Source organism: Brassica rapa, chromosome A07 (assembly GCF_000309985.2).
Source record: "Brassica rapa cultivar Chiifu-401-42 chromosome A07, CAAS_Brap_v3.01, whole genome shotgun sequence".
NCBI classification, from domain to species: Eukaryota; Viridiplantae; Streptophyta; class Magnoliopsida; order Brassicales; family Brassicaceae; genus Brassica; species Brassica rapa.
This window is the reverse complement of record NC_024801.2, coordinates 22,134,907-22,153,513: the sequence shown is the minus strand read 5'-3', so window position 1 is coordinate 22,153,513 and position 18,607 is coordinate 22,134,907. Positions and strand designations below refer to the sequence as shown.

At 33.3% G+C, this 18,607-nt stretch overlaps 6 protein-coding genes across 6 annotated transcripts; 4 read left to right on the top strand and 2 right to left on the bottom strand.

The window, feature by feature from the left end:
• The first annotated feature begins 38 nt into the window (after nt 1-38).
• On the top strand, nt 39-1,544 carry LOC103830917 (transcription factor TCP15). The gene has a single exon (XM_009106739.3). It carries the CDS (start codon nt 288-290, stop codon nt 1,242-1,244), a length of 957 nt encoding a protein of 318 aa, XP_009104987.2. The 5' UTR covers nt 39-287; the 3' UTR covers nt 1,245-1,544.
• Nucleotides 1,338-4,599, bottom strand: LOC103830916 (40S ribosomal protein S23). Its single transcript, XM_009106738.3, has 4 exons — nt 3,918-4,599; nt 3,653-3,808; nt 3,433-3,559; nt 1,338-3,349 (listed from the first exon to the last, which is right to left on the bottom strand). The coding sequence occupies exons 1-4, from the start codon at nt 3,920-3,922 to the stop codon at nt 3,209-3,211; spliced, it is 429 nt and encodes a 142-aa protein (XP_009104986.1). The 5' UTR covers nt 3,923-4,599; the 3' UTR covers nt 1,338-3,208.
• Nucleotides 4,600-4,833: 234 nt separating this feature from the next.
• Nucleotides 4,834-6,314, top strand: LOC103830915 (60S ribosomal protein L10-3). Its single transcript, XM_009106737.3, has 4 exons — nt 4,834-4,991; nt 5,132-5,633; nt 5,922-6,003; nt 6,084-6,314. The coding sequence occupies exons 1-4, from the start codon at nt 4,982-4,984 to the stop codon at nt 6,153-6,155; spliced, it is 666 nt and encodes a 221-aa protein (XP_009104985.1). The 5' UTR covers nt 4,834-4,981; the 3' UTR covers nt 6,156-6,314.
• Nucleotides 6,315-6,521: 207 nt separating this feature from the next.
• On the top strand, nt 6,522-11,191 carry LOC103830914 (cytochrome c oxidase assembly protein COX19). Its single transcript, XM_009106736.3, has 4 exons — nt 6,522-7,168; nt 7,493-7,581; nt 7,667-7,764; nt 7,862-11,191. Exons 1-4 carry the CDS (start codon nt 7,159-7,161, stop codon nt 7,962-7,964), a joined length of 300 nt encoding a protein of 99 aa, XP_009104984.1. The 5' UTR covers nt 6,522-7,158; the 3' UTR covers nt 7,965-11,191.
• LOC103831466 lies at nt 9,832-10,188 on the top strand. The gene has a single exon (XM_009107347.2). It carries the CDS (start codon nt 9,832-9,834, stop codon nt 10,186-10,188), a length of 357 nt encoding a protein of 118 aa, XP_009105595.2.
• A 2,507-nt stretch (nt 11,192-13,698) lies between the features above and the next one.
• On the bottom strand, nt 13,699-15,281 carry LOC103830913. Its single transcript, XM_009106735.3, has one exon. The coding sequence runs from the start codon at nt 14,497-14,499 to the stop codon at nt 13,954-13,956; it is 546 nt and encodes a 181-aa protein (XP_009104983.1). The 5' UTR covers nt 14,500-15,281; the 3' UTR covers nt 13,699-13,953.
• Between the last annotated feature and the right edge of the window lie 3,326 nt (nt 15,282-18,607).

Sequence of the window (18,607 nt, the reverse complement as noted above, 5' to 3'; positions counted from 1 at the left end):
ATTTTATAATGTAAATAAAACTCCAAATATAAGAACACAAAGATATAAAGCAAAGAAGAAAACAAAGTCCATGTTCATATTCATTGCTTTAACCTTCTCTCTCAGACACAGACACAGCTAAGCTTCCCATCTGAAAGGAGTTTCATGTCCTTAAGGACCATAACCTCTCTCTCTCTCTCTAGCAACAAAAACAAAGAAGATAGATAGAGAAACTATGGCTCACTTAAAGATATAACAGAGACAGTAGTCCCACTTTCCCCACCACAACCCATCTTCGATCATCATCAATGGATCCGGATCATAACCAGAATCATCACAGACCAAACTTCCCTCTCCAGCTTCTTGACTCTTCTTCCTCCTCTTCCACTTCCTTAGCCATCATCCCATCAGCTTCTTCTTCCGAACCTAACTCCGACCCTAACGCTCTCTCCAAGAAACCACCTCCTAAGCGAACCTCAACAAAGGACAGACACACCAAAGTAGAAGGCCGAGGCCGTAGGATCCGTATGCCGGCCATGTGCGCCGCACGTGTCTTTCAGCTCACACGTGAGCTAGGTCATAAATCCGACGGCGAGACCATCGAGTGGCTTCTACAGCAAGCTGAACCGGCGGTTATAGCCGCTACAGGGACTGGAACCATACCGGCTAACTTCACTTCTCTTAATATCTCACTTCGTAGCTCAAGATCTTCTCTCTCTGCTGCTCACCTTCGTACAACTCCGAGCAGCTATTACTTCCATTCGCCTACGATGGCTCATCATCATCAAGTGCGTCCGAAGAACGAGTCACATTCTTCTTCTTCTTCGCAGCTCTTAGATCACAGCCAAATGGGTAACTATTTAGTACAATCAACGGCTGGATCTTTACCTACGAGTCAGACTCCTGCTACGGCGCCGTTTTGGAGCAGTGGTGATAATACGCAGAATCTATGGGCTTTTAATATCAATCCTCATCATTCCGCTGACGTTTACAACACGAACGGTGGTGGGGGTGGGGGTGGAGGAGGAGCAGGAGTGCATCTCATGAATTTTGCAGCTCCCATTGCTTTGTTTTCTGGACAGCCTTTGGCGTCTGGTTACGGAGGAGGAGGTGGAGGTGGAGGAGGAGAACATAACCATTATGGAGTTTTAGCGGCGTTGAACGCTGCTTACCGGCCGGTTCAGGAGACGGCGAATCAGCAAAACCGCGACGGAGATCATCATCACAGCCATCAAGAAGATGGAAGCACAAGTCATCATTCCTAGACAATAAAACACACACAAACAATATATCTGTGAGATTTATTCTTATTTTGTTTTTTCTTTTGTTTGATTGGTTTAAATTCTGAAGGGGTTTCACTTTCAGTCATCTTTTGATTAATGTAATAGTACGTACGAACGTGATTGTGTATTTTAGTATGTGGTTTTTGCACCCAGGCTTTGGTTTTGCTTTTTTTTTTTTAGAGTTTGTGGCCTAGTATTTTTCTTGTGAAACTTTTTCTCTACACTCTTGAGTGTGAAGAGTTTTCTAATGAGACATAATACTTGATTAGGGTTTTTGAGCAATTGTTTTATATATGTATAAGTACTGTTAATCAATAAAAAAATTCTCACGCCAAATTATGAGATATACTCCATTTTCTTTGTTCATGGTTTGATTCCTTCGACCACGTATTGTCTCAAAGAGGCACATATGCATAATGATTCTTGTTCTATATCTATTTAATCTACTATATATATTTTCGGGGTTGATCAAATCTTGATATGCTCAATATTGACTGGTCTATTGATCTTTGATGGTATCTATACCAAGATACTGTTGATATATAGTAGAAAGTCATATAATTCCACTCTTTAAAATGTGATTGTTTTGGTTATTAGTTACAAGTGTGTTGACGAGGGGATGTATTTAGATATGATGCCATCAATGCCAGTAGATCTTCTATGAGCAGCGCATGGGATACGTTTTATTTATTCATTTTATAGCATTTTGCAACATTTTAAAGAAGGAATTAATCTTGAGCCTATGATACAGGAAGACAAAACTTTAAAACTCTTTATAGACCATATGGCCAGAAGAACGCAAGTCTGGTTTTGAAGACTCACAATATTCACATCAACGGTTATTTTCACTTTTTTTTTTTGCTAAGAATATGAATTGCATTACTTGAATGGGCAGGTTGTGTGTTACAAAGTGTTAAGGCTGACAGGCAATCACGATGGCAAAAATGTTAAAAACATAGTGAGAGCCCGATTGAAAACAGAGAACTGATAAAACAGAAAAAAAATTCAACTGCTACTCAGTAGCAAGCGACACTGCATGAGGCCCTGGAGTTATTTTCACTTTCATGGAAATGTATTTATATGTCAAAGATTCTGAAGTTTCGGGCACCCAAAAAAGCACCAAGAATACTTCGTTATCTGCTGAAAAGTTTATCCAACAAATTAATATTGAGAGCAATGTTTGCTAAAACAAAGTTTATTCTAAAGGTTTTTCGTTAACAAGTTAATGAAAACATAGATCATGTTTATCTGTCTATAGTGGATACATAAATACATGAATGATGATGCAAATTAACCCGTATATTATCATTATGCAGGATAAATAGAAGTATATGTAAAATACGTAAATACCATATAGCTGCATCTTGGGTCAGCCTATGTCACTAGAGTAGTTTAATTATTACGTATATATACGGTCTTACCATGCATGGGTATACAGAAAATGAACGTATAACGAAATGGTGTATATAATTAAGATATATCAACGAGCATGGGAATTGGTATGTTGGCAATTTTAAAATAATACCACACATACTCATATATAAAATTAGCAAGTGACAGAAACAAATAATTGTTTTATATAAATACTATAAATATTTTAGTTTTATACAAGTAAATTTCATTTTAAAATTTTACACCATTTATATAGAATTTTTTTACTCATTGTTCTTCTTTACACCATTTCGTTCAGATGTCAATTAAATTGTATTTTAATCAGTTTTGTGATTACAAAAGATATATAATGAATATGATTCAAGGTCCTTAAGGATTCAAAGTGGATACTATTTGGATGTTTAATTAAGAAGGCAAAACTGATTCAAGAAAAACCAATGAACATATTATAAGGTAAACTCAAAAACTCATAATAAAGTTTTAAAAACACAAGAGTTCTTTTAACTGAACTAACGAAATGTGCTTATGACATCAAAACCTTGAATAAGCTTTGTTTAAGACCTTGGCTTCTCCTTCTTTCCCTTGTAGAGAGCCGAGAGTGAAACACCAGAAACCTTGACGACCTTGTACCGAACTCCAGGAATATCTCCCACGGCATGACCCTTGCGACCAAATCCAGAGATCAAAACCTCGTCCTGCAAACAACATAACACAGAAGATGATTCAACCTTTCACAAACTGATCATTTGTTACAAATGTTTTTTTTTATTCAACTTACATTTGGTTCAAGGAGGTTCAAACAACCATCGTTGGGGACAAAAGCGACAACCTTCTTTCCGTTCTTGATAAGCTGTATTCTAGCACACTTTCGGATGGCAGAGTTAGGCTGCTTAGCCTCGACTCCTCTGCATAATCGAACAGAAATTCACTCATCAAACACCAATGTCCACACTAAAACTAAAGAAGCCAACACTATGTCCTTTCTATATAGGGCTTACATTAACTCAAGGACGATTCCTTTTGCATGAGAAGAACCAGCAAAAGGCTTCTTCCATTCATTTCCTAGGTGAGACTTTTTGTAGCTCTTGTCTGACCACCTCTGTGTCTTTCGACGCGTTTTTTGGACACGCGCAGATCCCATACCCCTTGTCTTTCTGTAAGACATCATCACCAGGTTTAGAAACAAACACGCATTGCTTATATAACTCAATTAAAATCAGAATCCACAATAACAAAAACCGAATTATTAAAGGAAAACGTTACCCCATGTTTGAAGATTAACAGCAAGGAGGGCCTTTTAGCAAGAAACAAATATGCAATTTATTTAAAGATGAAAACCTAATAGATGTTAGTGGCCGCGATCTCTTATATATGTAAATATGAGACTTTTGCAGCAAGTAATAGGAGATAGATGTACGGCTGAAAACCCTAGTGATCTCTCTTCCATCAGGCCCATTGTAATTTCAAAGTCCCACTGGGTTTTAGTAACAGGCCTAATTTTAGTAATAGGAGAAGATTTGCTGCGGTAACGTACATAAAGTCCAAAATAATTATAAATTTATATATTTGATTAACTACTTTTTAGAATTAAAATTACTCTCGTATTAATTGAAATTACTTTTTAGATTATCTAGTCACTTTTTTAAAAAAAAATCATAAGATATATTTGTGGTTACATAATATCTTATTATTAATTGAAAACTTTCTTAAGTGATATAGCAAAGATAACGTTTGATAAGTCAAATGTAATTCAATTTTACAGAAGATTAGACTTGCGGAACTTGCTGATTGTACTTGTGATTAAATAAAATCTTTGATTAAAAATAAAAAAGAAAATATTACTAATAGAATTAACAAGAACATATCGATAAGAACAGAGAAACTTTACACATGCAAAGGAGGACAACAAAAGAAAACTAAGACTGGACCCAAGGTAGTTATGGGAGCTCACACTGTCGACCGTCTCAAAGATGCAAAAAACGAAATCTTTAGTAATAAGTAAAAGAGAAAATTTTATAGCGTATCTATAATCAGAGTCGGTAAACAAAACAATTTTGATACAATTTTGTGAAAAAATAATGTTTTGTTTTTCTTCTCTGACCACAAATTAAAATAAAACATTAGACGAAAAAAACATTAAACTATGAAAGTCAAGTCAAAGATTAAGGCCTGAACATCAAAAAGTCCAATGGGCCTAGCTAAGCAGTGACGTATATACTACAAAATTCAGAGCTTCCGACCTATTCCTCCTATAAAAACAACATAACGCGTCCCATTTCCAAATCCTAGGGTTTTGCACCACTCAATCGCCGAACGAATCCAACACCATGGGACGAAGTAAGTCTTATCTCAATCCCAACTTAGCTTAAATCGATTCATCGAACCATTCGTAGCTCATATGAACTCCCTAGGCTCTGATTAGTTAGTTTAAGATTTTGATTTGCTGTCATTGATTGAATCAAATCCAATCTACGTAGGACCTGCGAGATGCTACCGTCAGATAAAGGGGAAGCCCTACCCGAAGTCCCGCTACTGCCGCGGAGTCCCCGACCCCAAGATCCGCATCTACGACGTCGGCATGAAGAAGAAAGGAGTCGACGAGTTCCCTTTCTGCGTCCACCTCGTCTCCTGGGAGAAGGAGAACGTCTCCAGCGAAGCCCTCGAGGCTGCTCGTATCGCCTGCAACAAGTACATGGTGAAATCCGCCGGAAAAGACGCCTTCCATTTGAGGATTAGGGTTCACCCTTTCCATGTCCTGAGGATCAACAAGATGCTTTCGTGCGCCGGGGCTGATAGGCTCCAGACTGGTATGAGAGGTGCGTTTGGTAAGGCCTTGGGGACTTGCGCGAGGGTTGCGATTGGGCAGGTGCTTTTGTCTGTGAGGTGTAAGGATAACCATGGGGCTCATGCTCAGGAGGCGCTTAGGAGGGCGAAGTTTAAGTTCCCGGGGCGTCAGAAGATCATTGTCAGCAGGAAATGGTATGTTAAGCCTTGTTTGTTTGGTTGTCGCAGGTTTCGGCATCGGCGGCAGCGTCAATGAGGACAGTTGTTGTTCGTTTTGCAGACGCTGACGCTGCCGCATATTATATAGTGACTGCAGGTTTTATCGGCGTCAGCCGTAGGACGCGGCGTCAGACGCAGCTTTCTGCGTCAACGAAACGAACAAGAGTTGCCACTGCCGCCCCTGCGGCAACCAAACGAACAGCCTTTTAGTCTGTTTTGTGGTTGAGCAGTTCTGTTAATTGATGATACGTTTGATTGTTTCAGGGGTTTCACCAAGTTCAACCGTGCGGATTACACGAGGTTGAGACAGTCGAAGAGGGTTGTTCCTGATGGTGTCAACGCTAAGGTTTGATTTCTTCACTACTTGAGAAGACTTGTATGGTTAATTGATTCTGATTTTTTATTGTGTTTTTTTTTGTGTTGCAGTTTCTGTCGAACCATGGTCCGTTGGCTAACCGTCAGCCTGGAAGTGCCTTCATATCAGCCACCAGCGATTAAGAATGAAGATGATTTGTTGTTGTCGAACTGAGAATCTAGTTTCTGCAGTTTTTTGTTTTGTTTTTGTTGTTACAGTTGAAAACATGATTCATCGTATGACTACATTTTTCTTGGACAAATGTTTTTAGTATCAATATCTCAGCCTCTAGTTTATCTACTTTTGCTTCTCTTTTCATCACCGTTAGATATTTGATTTATATCAAATCATCAGCAGCGCGATGATTAGTGTAACGTTGGAAGATATGAAACAAAATAAGATAAACATTTACAAATCTCACTTAGTGATTTGAGTTTCCAAATTACAAACTCTTTGGTTGCGGTCATAAGCTACAACTCATTACCCTAATGGGTTTAGTGTTAATGGGTCATTTGCTCATGGGCACCTTATGCACTTTTGGCGAATGTAATTAATTAGTTTCTGGTTTCAATGAATATACCAAACACGTAATGTAGATTAGATGTTCGACAAAATGTCTGACCGAAGTTGTTGAAGTAGTTGTGTATGTTAGTCAACTTTTTGCTCTTCTTGTTTCTCATGTGTAATGTAAGATTAGGTGTTAAAAAAATGTCTGAGATGATGAGCTAATTGGATGTTGGTTTATCTGTTAAAAAAAGTTGATATTCTTCTTAACAATGCTTATCAATCATAGTGTATGTAAAAATTCCTACCCTGAACTGACGATCGCCAACCAAAGGATATATTATAATATTTGGAAAGGTCGAGTTCATTTTTAATGCTACTTCTTGTAAGTGTTCAGATGGTGTTTAGATCAATTTAATAATTATGTAGACAAATTATTGTCTGGTTTGTGAATGAAACCTGAATATGTTCTAAAACTTGGAATGAAAGTAACTGTGTTCCATAAATGGACTAAGTAACACAACCGAGAAATCAACTTTGGAGATATTGAAGCTCCTTCTCTTGACTTTTCAGCGTCAAACCTCTCACATAAAGCTGAATTGAATACTAACACCGATCGAGAGGCTAATCTCAGGTATCAATATGAGTACAGGTGCGTTTTCTTCTCTTCTCCTCTTTATATTTTTACTTGTTTCGATTTTCTCTGTAATGTGAGGCTAAGTCCGCTTCAAATGGCACAAAGTTCTGGTTTTAGGTAACTGTCAACACTAAATTGTATCTATTTGACCAGTCTTTAAAATAATCCACGGTTTTATATTGGATGTGTTGAGTTTGCGTATACTTGAAATGCCTTTTTAGTAAAACCCACAAAAAACTGTTATATCTTATTGGTCCCATAAGACATAATCAATTTTCAGAAAATAGGTTTTTTCACTCGTTACCGGTCCCTAATGAATTTCTTTTCTTGTGTGGGAAGGTGGAGCATTTGGAGGAAACAGAGGACTGAGACCTATCCCACCAGAAAAGGGCATCTTCCCTTCGGATCACTTACACGAATGTGATACGGTACACTGCCTCAACAACGGTTCTCTCTTCTTTGTCTCGGTGTTAGATGTTTGATTATCTTTCGGCTGGAACCATTGTTTTTCAGGAGAAGAAAGAATATATTGGCTGTCTCAAGTCTTCAGCTAACAAAGCTGAGCAATGTAGACATCTCTCGAAAAAATATCTCCAGTGTCGAGTGGCCAAGTGAGTTCCATTTGACCATCATAGTTCTCTCCAAGTCTTGGGATCATGGGTTTAAGGTTATAGAAAAAGTTTATTGACCAACGTTGGATGTATGCAGAAACTTGATGGCGAAGCAGGATATGTCTGAACTTGGACTCAGTGGGGTTAAAGAACTGGATTCCACTGAATATATAAGAATAAAGAGTAGTATCCAACAGTGAAGGGGGACAAAACTTTTTTGTGTGCAAAGAAGAAAGAGGAATGTATGTATATCGTTCTCCGCCCATGTGTGCTGGTAGACTTTTTGGGCTAACAATACTCGTTTTTGGACTTGATAAGCAAACGACCTCTACAAATCTGTAAACGTTTTAACATAGTTACCTTACAAAAAATACATATCTATTTTTTCGTTATAAGGGTTTTATGTAAAACAAAATAATTTGTTGCTAAAACCAAATTCTACTTTTACATTTCAATTATGACTAGTTTCCTAAAAGCAAAACCCACTTGAATAATTTCTTCAAATTACACAAGCGTCTTCAATTTAGAAAATATTGTATTTAGTAAATAGTCGATTCCAATCTTCTTCTATTTACAAATGGAAAAAGTGCTATTTTAATCCCGAATCCAATAACGTTTGGAAGTAAGGTGAATTCTGACGTTATAATAAGGATGAGAGATTTCTTAAGAATACATTGTGAAGGAGGAATGAAAAAAGTATTTGGAATGCAACATTGAAACTTAAATGTTGGAAAAGTGTACCACTGAAACTTAAGCATTTTCTTTGGATAATGAATTTAAAGGTTGTTAGCAACATGAAGCAATTTAAAGAGACATGTAACAAAGGATGCAAAATGCCAAGATATTTCTAGAGGGATCGAACAGAAAAGCATACCTTCTTTGATTGCATATATGTGCAAAATGATTTGGAAGGCCTTTGAAATCAACAAAACTATTTAATGTTTTATTTATTATTAGGATAATTACATGTATTGTTTTAGGATTTTATGGCTATTTTATATATAACTGTTTAGACTTAAGTTTGTATTCAAATTATGATTTGATTAATAAATGAGTTTTTTTAAAGAATTTTTTATAAACCACTGAGAAGAGTATTTTCAAATCCTAAAAAGCTTTTAATTTGATTAAGAACTGTAAAGAATATTCACAAATTCTAGTTTCCGGATATTTTTAGAATCAACGGATCTAATTCTATCCCTAGAAGCTTCCGCTACATTAGTTGGTACCAGAGCTAGGTTCCTTTGATTTTTCAATCGAAGACGATTCTGGATATCATGATGAGTATTAGCATCTATCATATCCTAGATGCAAGTTTTTTTGTTGAGAGAGAATAGAACCATGAGAGATCTATAGAGATCCAATCAATGATTTGGCTTGATTGCTCTGGAATCTGGATGGTATATATGTAACCTTTAACTTGATTAGCTATAACATAATAAAACAATTATATTCATTCGCCGAAGTCCGTTCTTAATACAAAAAAAAAAATCTCAAGTCTTAAATCAATATCATGCTCTTATCAGTTAGGTCGATTTCAAATTTAACAAATAATATAGAGACTATGTATGCTCACAATCAGATGAAATGAAAGTATGTAAAAAAAATTATAAAAGAAAAAGAAATTTGTAAATAAGTTTGTTCATTTATCTCGTTGCTTTTAGAGAAAATAACACAAACGTTGTGTTGGTATTTTAACAAATATATCATACTTCCGTTGCGTAACCGTGTAAAAGTAAAAAATAAAAACGCTATATACATCTGTGAAGCCTGCTTGGCTGCTTCAGCATATTAAATATTTATTTGTTATCACATAAAGTCATAAACGGCATCTTGAAAGCCAAAGTCAAGTTGATATCTTCTTCTTTGATTTAGATCTCAAAACTTTTCAAAATCGTCGGCTTTGATCAAATAGATAACTAAATGAAAGTATGTATTTAAATACATATTGCAGAGACCCATTTTCCACGTGGAGTTAATAAGTGTTATATAGATGGAGCATGGAAGGAACATGATCTTTATACAGGGCAGAGATGGGTCTACAGAAAAGATGGATCAAATGATACTATGATGGGTGCAATGTCTATTCGCAGGAGTCTATCACCTTTACATGCTGAATGTGAAGCGTTGATATGGGCGATGGAGTGCATGAAGACCCTACAAATCTCAGAGGTGGTGTTTGCAACAGACTATTCTCAATTGGTGAAGATGGTGTCTACACCGACAGAATGGCCGGCGTTCACTACACACATGGAGGAGTTTCTGCGATGTAAGGAATTCTTTCTCAACTTTACTATCCAGCATATACCAAGGGCGCAAAATACTCTGGCGGACAAGCTGGCACGAGGTGCTAGAACTTCGCCATCTGCTATGGTTTATGTTGACTCAGTTCCTCCGAGGTGGCTCTCGGATCAGAAATCTTCTTAGTTTCTTAGCCTTTTGTCGTAAAAAAAAAAAATATAATATTATTCTTTAATTATTTAGAATTTTAGTCAAATGCTATTACATTTAGTTAGAAAGTTTATTCTATTATTTTTTTTTTATAGTTATTACATCAACTTAATAAAATATACTCTCTCCGTTCCTAAAAAATCTATATTCTAGTAAAAAGAAATTGTTTCAAAAAGATACATATTTTATATTTCCAATATAATTTTTATCAACTAGTAATGAACATTAATTGTATTTTTAAAAATTTTATTAGTTTAAAAATATAAAAAATATAAAATTATATAAAACTATGCATCTGTAAATAAGTTTTAATATGTTTTATTAAAAAGTGTGAAGATTCTAACATAGATCTTTTAAGACAGAGGGAATAGTATATAAGAAGATCATTTCAATTATTTTTGAAAAATATTTTTTATTGCCATTTATCGTTTCCTCTATTCAGATTATTTCTTTACTTATTTATATTGTGTCACCAAATATTATATTTTTGAACAAGAAGAGGTAACAAAATCAAAAAAAGTATCTTGATCTTTTATGTACTCCTTCCATTTTTTAAAAAGCGTCTTTTTAATATTTTCACATAGAATAAAGAATGATTGAAATAAATTTGTGTTTTTTTAATTAATTATACTTATTTAAAAAATAGTGTTTGAAATAAGGGGTTATTTGTGAAATAACCAAAACAAAAATCAAAATTAGTTTTTTTAGAGAGAGGCTAGAGAGAGATAGGAATAGAAAAGAAGAAAGAGAAGATGATTTTGGTTAGTTTGTTAATTTTGGTTTTTGTTGAGTTATTGGGTGCAATTTCTCTTGAAATAATAGAATTATTAAAAAAAAAAAGAATTATTAAAAAAAATCAATGCAAAATCAATTCAATTTGCAATTAATATTAAACTAAAACGAATATAATTTACGTTAAAATTCTAAAATGATATTTTTTGTAATAAAAATATTAAAATGACATTTAGAAGAAAAAAAACAGAAAGAATATTATGAAAATTAAATATTTTGATTTTACTCCCTTTTAAAATAAAAACAAAGCAACGAGTAAAGTCATGACTCTATTTTTGGAGTTATTCTTTTTGTTTTATAATGAAAATAAAAATTAATTACAACTAGAAAACATTTTCTTTTAACAATTGAGGATGACGGACATGATGCGATTCTTTTGTTGTTATATTTTTCTTGTGATCACATAGCTCCAAACTTAAAAGAAAGAAAAAATTGATCAGTGTTGTAATAATATTCCGAGTTTAAACCGAAATAAGTAAATAAACATAGTGTTGCTAATCAAGCTAGCATAATCCTACTGTCTCAAATCATTATTGTCACGATCGGCGTTTGGAAAATTTTTGACTATATAAAATTATAAATGTAATATATAGCAATATGATTCTTGTGAAAAAGCTTTTGTTTGAGGAATATGATAATATTATTTTATCTTTTGACTATATAGACGTATGCTAATATAAATATATATTCGTGTATAAAATGTGTTATATTTTTGTAAAAAAGAAATAAATGTATTAGCAATATGATTTTTGTAATAAAAATTATGCTTTACATTAAAATGGACCGCTATATTATATATGTAGACGAACAATAAATGCTTTGCCTCTATATTATTACTTTCTTTGTTCTTGAAATTAAAATTTTCTAGAGTTTTTACGTTTATTAAGAATATAATAAATGTTTATTATTTAATATATTATTTATTTTTAATATATTTTTCAATAACTATCCACCAATAAAATTTAATCAATTCAAATATTCATAATTAATTTTGTTCAAATATTCACAATTAATTCACAGCTATTAGAATTTTAGTCATGTAATAAAGTTTTGAAGGTTAGCCAAAGCAATTTGCTGATTTGTTTCTTATTTCCTTCTATTTTAGAGTATATTAAATTTAGTATTGAGGCAAATTGCTTTTCGCAAAATGCTTATCTTTATAGTTTGGCAATCTTTTTCGATGCTTCAGCCAATTCAGTGTTCAGATTCCAAATACTAACTAAACACGTGACCAAGTGACGCACGCTAAATACCAAGCGTGGATATAAAATAATTATCTAGATCTTTGGAGATATTTGAAATCTAATATGTATTATTTCCTCTCGTACGAATATTCAGTTTATGCATATTTAAAACCTATATGTAGATATTAGGTAGTATTCAATATTCATTAGATAAATAATAATAAATTTTATAAAATTAAAAAGAAAATGTAATATAAAATAAAAATATTTTATCATATTTTTTAAAAAAAACTGTAATAACTATCTAATAAATTTAATAAATAATTTTTTTATAAACTTACACTTAAGTATATATATATATATCAGAGCCAAAACCAGGCCCGAAAACATTTATGTGAAATATTTGTATGGAACATCCACTTTTGTTGGGCTTTTATTAAAAAAAATATATATATATATATATATATTTGGTTTAAATACATATACACTGATAAAATTAGTGTTATATTAACAAGTAAATTCCCAAAAAATATAAATATATATATATATAAATATAAAAAGTAAAAATATAAAATATAAATATTTATTATGACTTAAATATAAACAAAATTGATAATAAAGGTTATTGTCTTATTAAATATATGTTTGATTTTTAACGAAAATAAATAATTTAAACTGTTTTGTAGAAAATCAATAAATATATATTTAAAGGTTAAATAATATAATTTATATTTATTTTGAATAGTATACCAAAAGATCGATTCTAATCAAAACATAAATACATTTTTAAAATAATATTAATATTTTTTCCTAAAATAATATATTGAATTAGTGTAAATTTATACATTTTTCATTTTCAATTGAATCTACAATGATTAATAATACTAGCGAGTAGAGGTGGGTACGAATTGAATATTTAATTTTTTTATTATTTGTGATTTACAATAGAAACTATTTAAAGTAATATTCGATAAATTAATAAATACTATAAAATACTATTTTTCGTTCTCGAATTGGACTGGTTTAAAATATGAAACAAATCGATAAAATATTAAAATAATAATTGTTAATCATTAACGTGGTTAATGAAACACTTTGTTTTGGATGCAGACACTTGTTAGCTTTCCAAAACTTGAATTAGTGACGTGTCCGTTTATGTGAACAACTTAGGAAAAAACTAAACTCAACTTTATATATAAATATTTCAAATTTGATATTAAAGAAACAACTATAGGTTTTGTTTACAGAATTTAACAAACAACAAAAATTTAAAAATTATATATATTTTTAGTTTGCTTGTCTCAATAAGCGAATAGAATTTTAAAACTTTAAATTTGATTCTGACAACACAATTGTTCGGATGGGACCGGTAAAGCCACTTGAATTAGATTTGCATTTCTTACTCTTGTTCAGTTCTCTTTTTTTTTTCTTTTGATCAACTCTTGTTCAGTTCTCTAATTCTTTGATAGTAGGGTCTGTGTCTTTTAATAACTTAACAAACAAATTTAAAGACAAAACAACAAAATAGTATCATTATCAGTAGTCCCACTAGAAATTTAATAACTAATTCAAGAAAGAAATATAAATATAGTAGCTAAAACAAATAAAAAAGAACACCTATCAAGCCACATGAAAAAAGAAACCCAGAAATAAAAAGGAATAATTCCATAAAATATTCCAATTTTTTTCTTCATCATATTTGGTCTTTACTTTTTCATTTTTACCCATCTTCTTGCGTATTTCCCTATTCTACCCCTATGAACTTCTACATGAACAGTTCTGACTGCAGTAACGTGTAATAGTTAGCAGCTTCATCTTCAAGCTCCCAAAGCCCATTACCAAACCCATCATCTATTAAACTAAACTCATCAATGTAATCTTGATTAGTTTCATTCTTAATCATCTCATAATGACTCCCGCCAAAGTCAGTGTTAGGTATCCCTAGTTCGTCGTCGGAAGCTTCAAGAAGATGCTTCATAACTTTCTCCTTCTCGCCTTCATACTCGTCTTCCTTTGAATCACACGAAGAAGAGGAGGAGGAGCAAGCCGAAGAAGAGAGAGCAGGATTCGCAAAAACGGCAGCGTTTTCCTCTTCCGTAGAGATCTCTTGCTGAAGTGAGGTGATTAGGGAAGCTAAATCATGTTCTGATTCATTTTTTGCTTCTTCATCATATAAGAGACATTGTACTTGATTGTACACGGTAGAAGATGAAGAAGGCTTTTGTCTTTTTGTATCTTCTTGAAGCACGGTTTCTTGTTCATATTCTTCTCTTTGGCGTTTCAATGGCGATGATGCTGCTTTTTCTGCCATTGTTTGGAAAGAAGAGAGATTACGATGTAGATAGGTTTCTTTAGCGTTTTAAATCATAAGAGAGGGAGAGAATATCGTGTGGTATGATGAGAGAGAGGAGGAGACTAAAAATGTTTATATAGAGAAAGGGTGTGGTCAAAAGGGTTTTTTTATTTAACAAAATAATGACGCGAATTAATGTTAAACATAAATTTTATTAAGAAATAATTTGTTGGTTCGTGCATGTCAGGAGAGAGACATGTGTTAGCTTTTTCATATTTCGCATAACACCGAGAAAAAATTTAAATGGATGGTCTACAGCTACTTTTATCATCTGGCCACCTGGTCAAGAAATGTTTTAATGCATGGTCTAAATGCATCTGGTCTACATTTTTATGTTTATATTCATTACTAAAGTATACGTTTTTATGTGAAAAAAAGGCTATATAGAATTAATTTTTCGATATGAATTCATGTATAGTGTTAAGAATTCTATTTTAAATAAAGATGTCCTAGATATCCAAAACTAGACCTCAAGCACTTGGGTATCCACTAATATTCGCATGGATATGTTTATATTCATTACTTTACTTGATCTCTGCCACCTCAATCAGATTTGTTTGTGTACATGATTATCGCCAAAGAAAATATATATACACTTATAAATCGGGACATGAATTATGAAGTAGATAGTTCCCACAAATATAATAAAACCTCATAAATAGATAGTCTTAGGAAAAAAAATTTAAGATAGTAATTTTTAAGTTTTTGTTACAAAAATAGTTTCTAATGAAAAAATGATTAAAATAAATTTTATTAAAGATAAAAATATATTTTTACCCTAGGGTTAACTAATCTATACTTAGAAGTTGATAATTGTAACTTTAATTTTTTGCATTTTATTATAATTTTTAAAAAATTGGATTTTTTTTAAAAATGAATTTTGGAAATTATTTGATTTTTTAAAGAAAAATATATTTTATTTTTAATTCAAAATTAATTTATGAAAATTTTGGAAGATTTTTTCTTTTTAAGAAAAATAAAATTTATTTTTTTAAAAGAAAAATAAAATTTTATTTTCAATTTTAATTTCAAAATTAATTTTATAAAAAAATTCTTTATTTTTTTATTTTTTTTTGGAATTTAAAGATCGTTTTAATTTTTTAGAAAATTGGAAGAGTTTTTTTTTAAAAAGAAAATTAAAATTACTTTCAATTTTATTTCAAAATAATTTTATAAAAAATATTCTTTATTTTTAATTTTTTGGAATTTAAAGATTTTATTAAGTTTTTAGAGAATTTTTATATTTAATATGTACCAAATAAAAGTAAACATGTTAGTAAGTACATCCAAAGTGCCTGTAGCCCAGTGGTAAAAAATACTTGCCATTTGACCAACCAACCTGGGTTCGAATCCAGGGGTGTTCATATTTTTAATTTCAAACATGTAAAACGACGTCGTTTCATCTCATTTGAAAACGACGTCGTTTCACTTAACGCCAACAATAAACGACGTCAAATATTTCTGTTAAATTTGTTGACGGCGTGCTAAATTGGCAAGTCAGCGAAAACATTGTTAATTAATTTTAAAGTCAATGAAAGTTTGGTGTTTTTTTGGCCAGCCCAAAAGTTTATGTTTCTTTTGGTAATTCGTGCAAAGTTGAGGTTTTTTTTGGCCGAATTCCCTATTTGAATTAGTCGTTGTATTGACATATATATTTTTTGTATGACGTATTGACATATATCTCCCTAAAGTTTAGAAGCAAATTTTTTTTAAGATACATTATTAACGATAGCGTCATGTTATAATATGTAAGGTGTTTTTGTTTTTATCATCAACTTAATAGATGTAACCAAGACTCTACAAACCAAATAAGTAATTCTGCATTCATATGAATGAAAAATGACTTGTTTTTTAGTAATGCATGGGAGACTGTCCATCTTCTTGTTCAACGTTTTAGCATAATTATTAAGATTTTGCTTTTGCTTAGTTATAATGTTAATATAATAAATCAGTTATACAAAAAAGTGAATACGGCACAAGAACATCTCTAATGGCTTACTCTATTTTTTACTCTAAAATAGAGTAACTTTATTATAGAGTTTGAGTTTGCTCTAATGATACTCTATTTTAGAGTAGAAAATAGAATGATGAACAAAAAAAAAACAAATTACTCTACATTTGGAGTAAACTTATTTTTCACTATATTATAGAGTAAGAAATAGAGTACCATTTGAGCATTTTTTACTTTAAACTCTATTTTAGAGTGAAAAATAGAGTGGAGTTAGAGATGATCTAAGTGAGTGCTTCACAAATACGCTGGATATTAGGGGGTATGTGCGGTTTTATATAGATGTATGTTATTTAACCAGCAGTTTTGTCATTCGCGTTTTTACTTTTTTATTTTATTTTCTAAAACAGCATTTTGTCCAAAAATATAACTGATTGGTAATATAAAATTGGTTTTGACATTTACGCCTTGAATACCGCACTTGTTAGGTTTTTTTTTTCCGTCAATGTTTGTTTTTAATATATCAAATGGGCCAAGCCCATAAAACGGCCGAAGCCCGATTACAACAAGATACTGCTACAAGCTCAAAAGACGACGGGCAAAAGAAAATACTAAACGGGCCCTCGGCCCAACCTCAGAAACCGCCCGACCCAATCGGAAAGCATGTCAAGGAGGCAGTCTCGACACGTGGAGTGATCTGCTCCATCAACGCGACATCCGTCGTAACTGCCTCGACTTGAGCGCTTCCGCCTCAACGTCGCCGGAGCACCACCAACGAGATCCTCGTTCGTCGGAGCTTAGAAACCGACAAGCCTCCAACGAACCTATAACCGTTCTTCACCGCACTGTCCTCACGCCGGAGAGTTCCATCGAAACTCGAGATCTCCTCCGCCTTTAAAGCACTTCAAACCTTAGACACGCGCTCAGAGAAACCATCGCTCGTCACCTTGCCGAAGAGATTCATCCTTTCCCGAAATCTCCTCCGCCGTGACCCAACCCCACCTCGACGACAACCACGCCGAACTTAACACCAATCGAATCTTGTAAACTTTACCCAAACAACACCGGGTTTCTAAGCGGCAGCGTAGAGCTTTGCAAGCTTCCGCTCTCCGTAACCAAAATCCAGCGAAGGCGAGTCTGAAGGAGACTCCCTTCCCGAAAGCTAGAGCCGGCGACGGTGGATCTGTGCAAGCCTCCACCTCCCGGAAAACCACCACCTCTGAGCATGCAAGCCGCTCCCTCTCCACCAGAAACCTCCAGACGAACGCGTTGTTGCTCCACAAACCGAACCACCGTTAGGGATAGTGGCGGAACCAGAGCTTCGGACAAGGCGATCGATGACAGGACGGCGAAGGAGGAGCGGCGGAGAGCCACTACGACGAACAAAAAAAGGACTCCGGTGCCGGCACGGACGCTCACGCGCCGACCGACCGCCGGTCCTCAAGATAGATCTAACTTCTCTCTCTTCTCTCTCTTCTTCCTGGCAACTTTCTCTTTTGGACTTTTATTATCAAATGGTTTGTTAATTATATAGTTTCTATCACCAATTCAAAAATTGGTAAGAGTACAGATGAAAAAGATATTAAAAATAGAACAGCCAAAAAGAGGAGGTGACTGGTGAGATGATGAATAGTTGAGTACTACATGGTTCGAGGTAGGGTTACACAAGTGGGTTTTGTTTGGTTTCTTTTTTCTTTTAGCAACATTATTTGGTTTCTTTATACACTTCATTTCTTGCTTTTCTTTTTGTCCTTTCGCTTTACTTTATTAGCGTTACACACTTCTTTTCACTTCTTATCGGTTAAGGGACAGATCGATGGTTACGGATGAGAATGACGATTTGGTAAATACAGGTTGCGGTTGAATTGTTGGTAGACATTTTGCTAGCTGATACATAGGAAGAAAACAACTTAATACTGGGGTAGAAGAGAATCGAGATCTATGTTGGTAGTGATGGCGATTTTGAACGAGTAAACTATACAGAGACATTTTCCCAAGTAAAACATAAGAAACTACAGCTAGCTATTCTTTTTTTTTCAAAAGTTTTGTAGGATATTTTATAGAGATGACAACTATAGAGTAAAAACAAAAAAGTTGTATATATCATTTCTTAGGTTG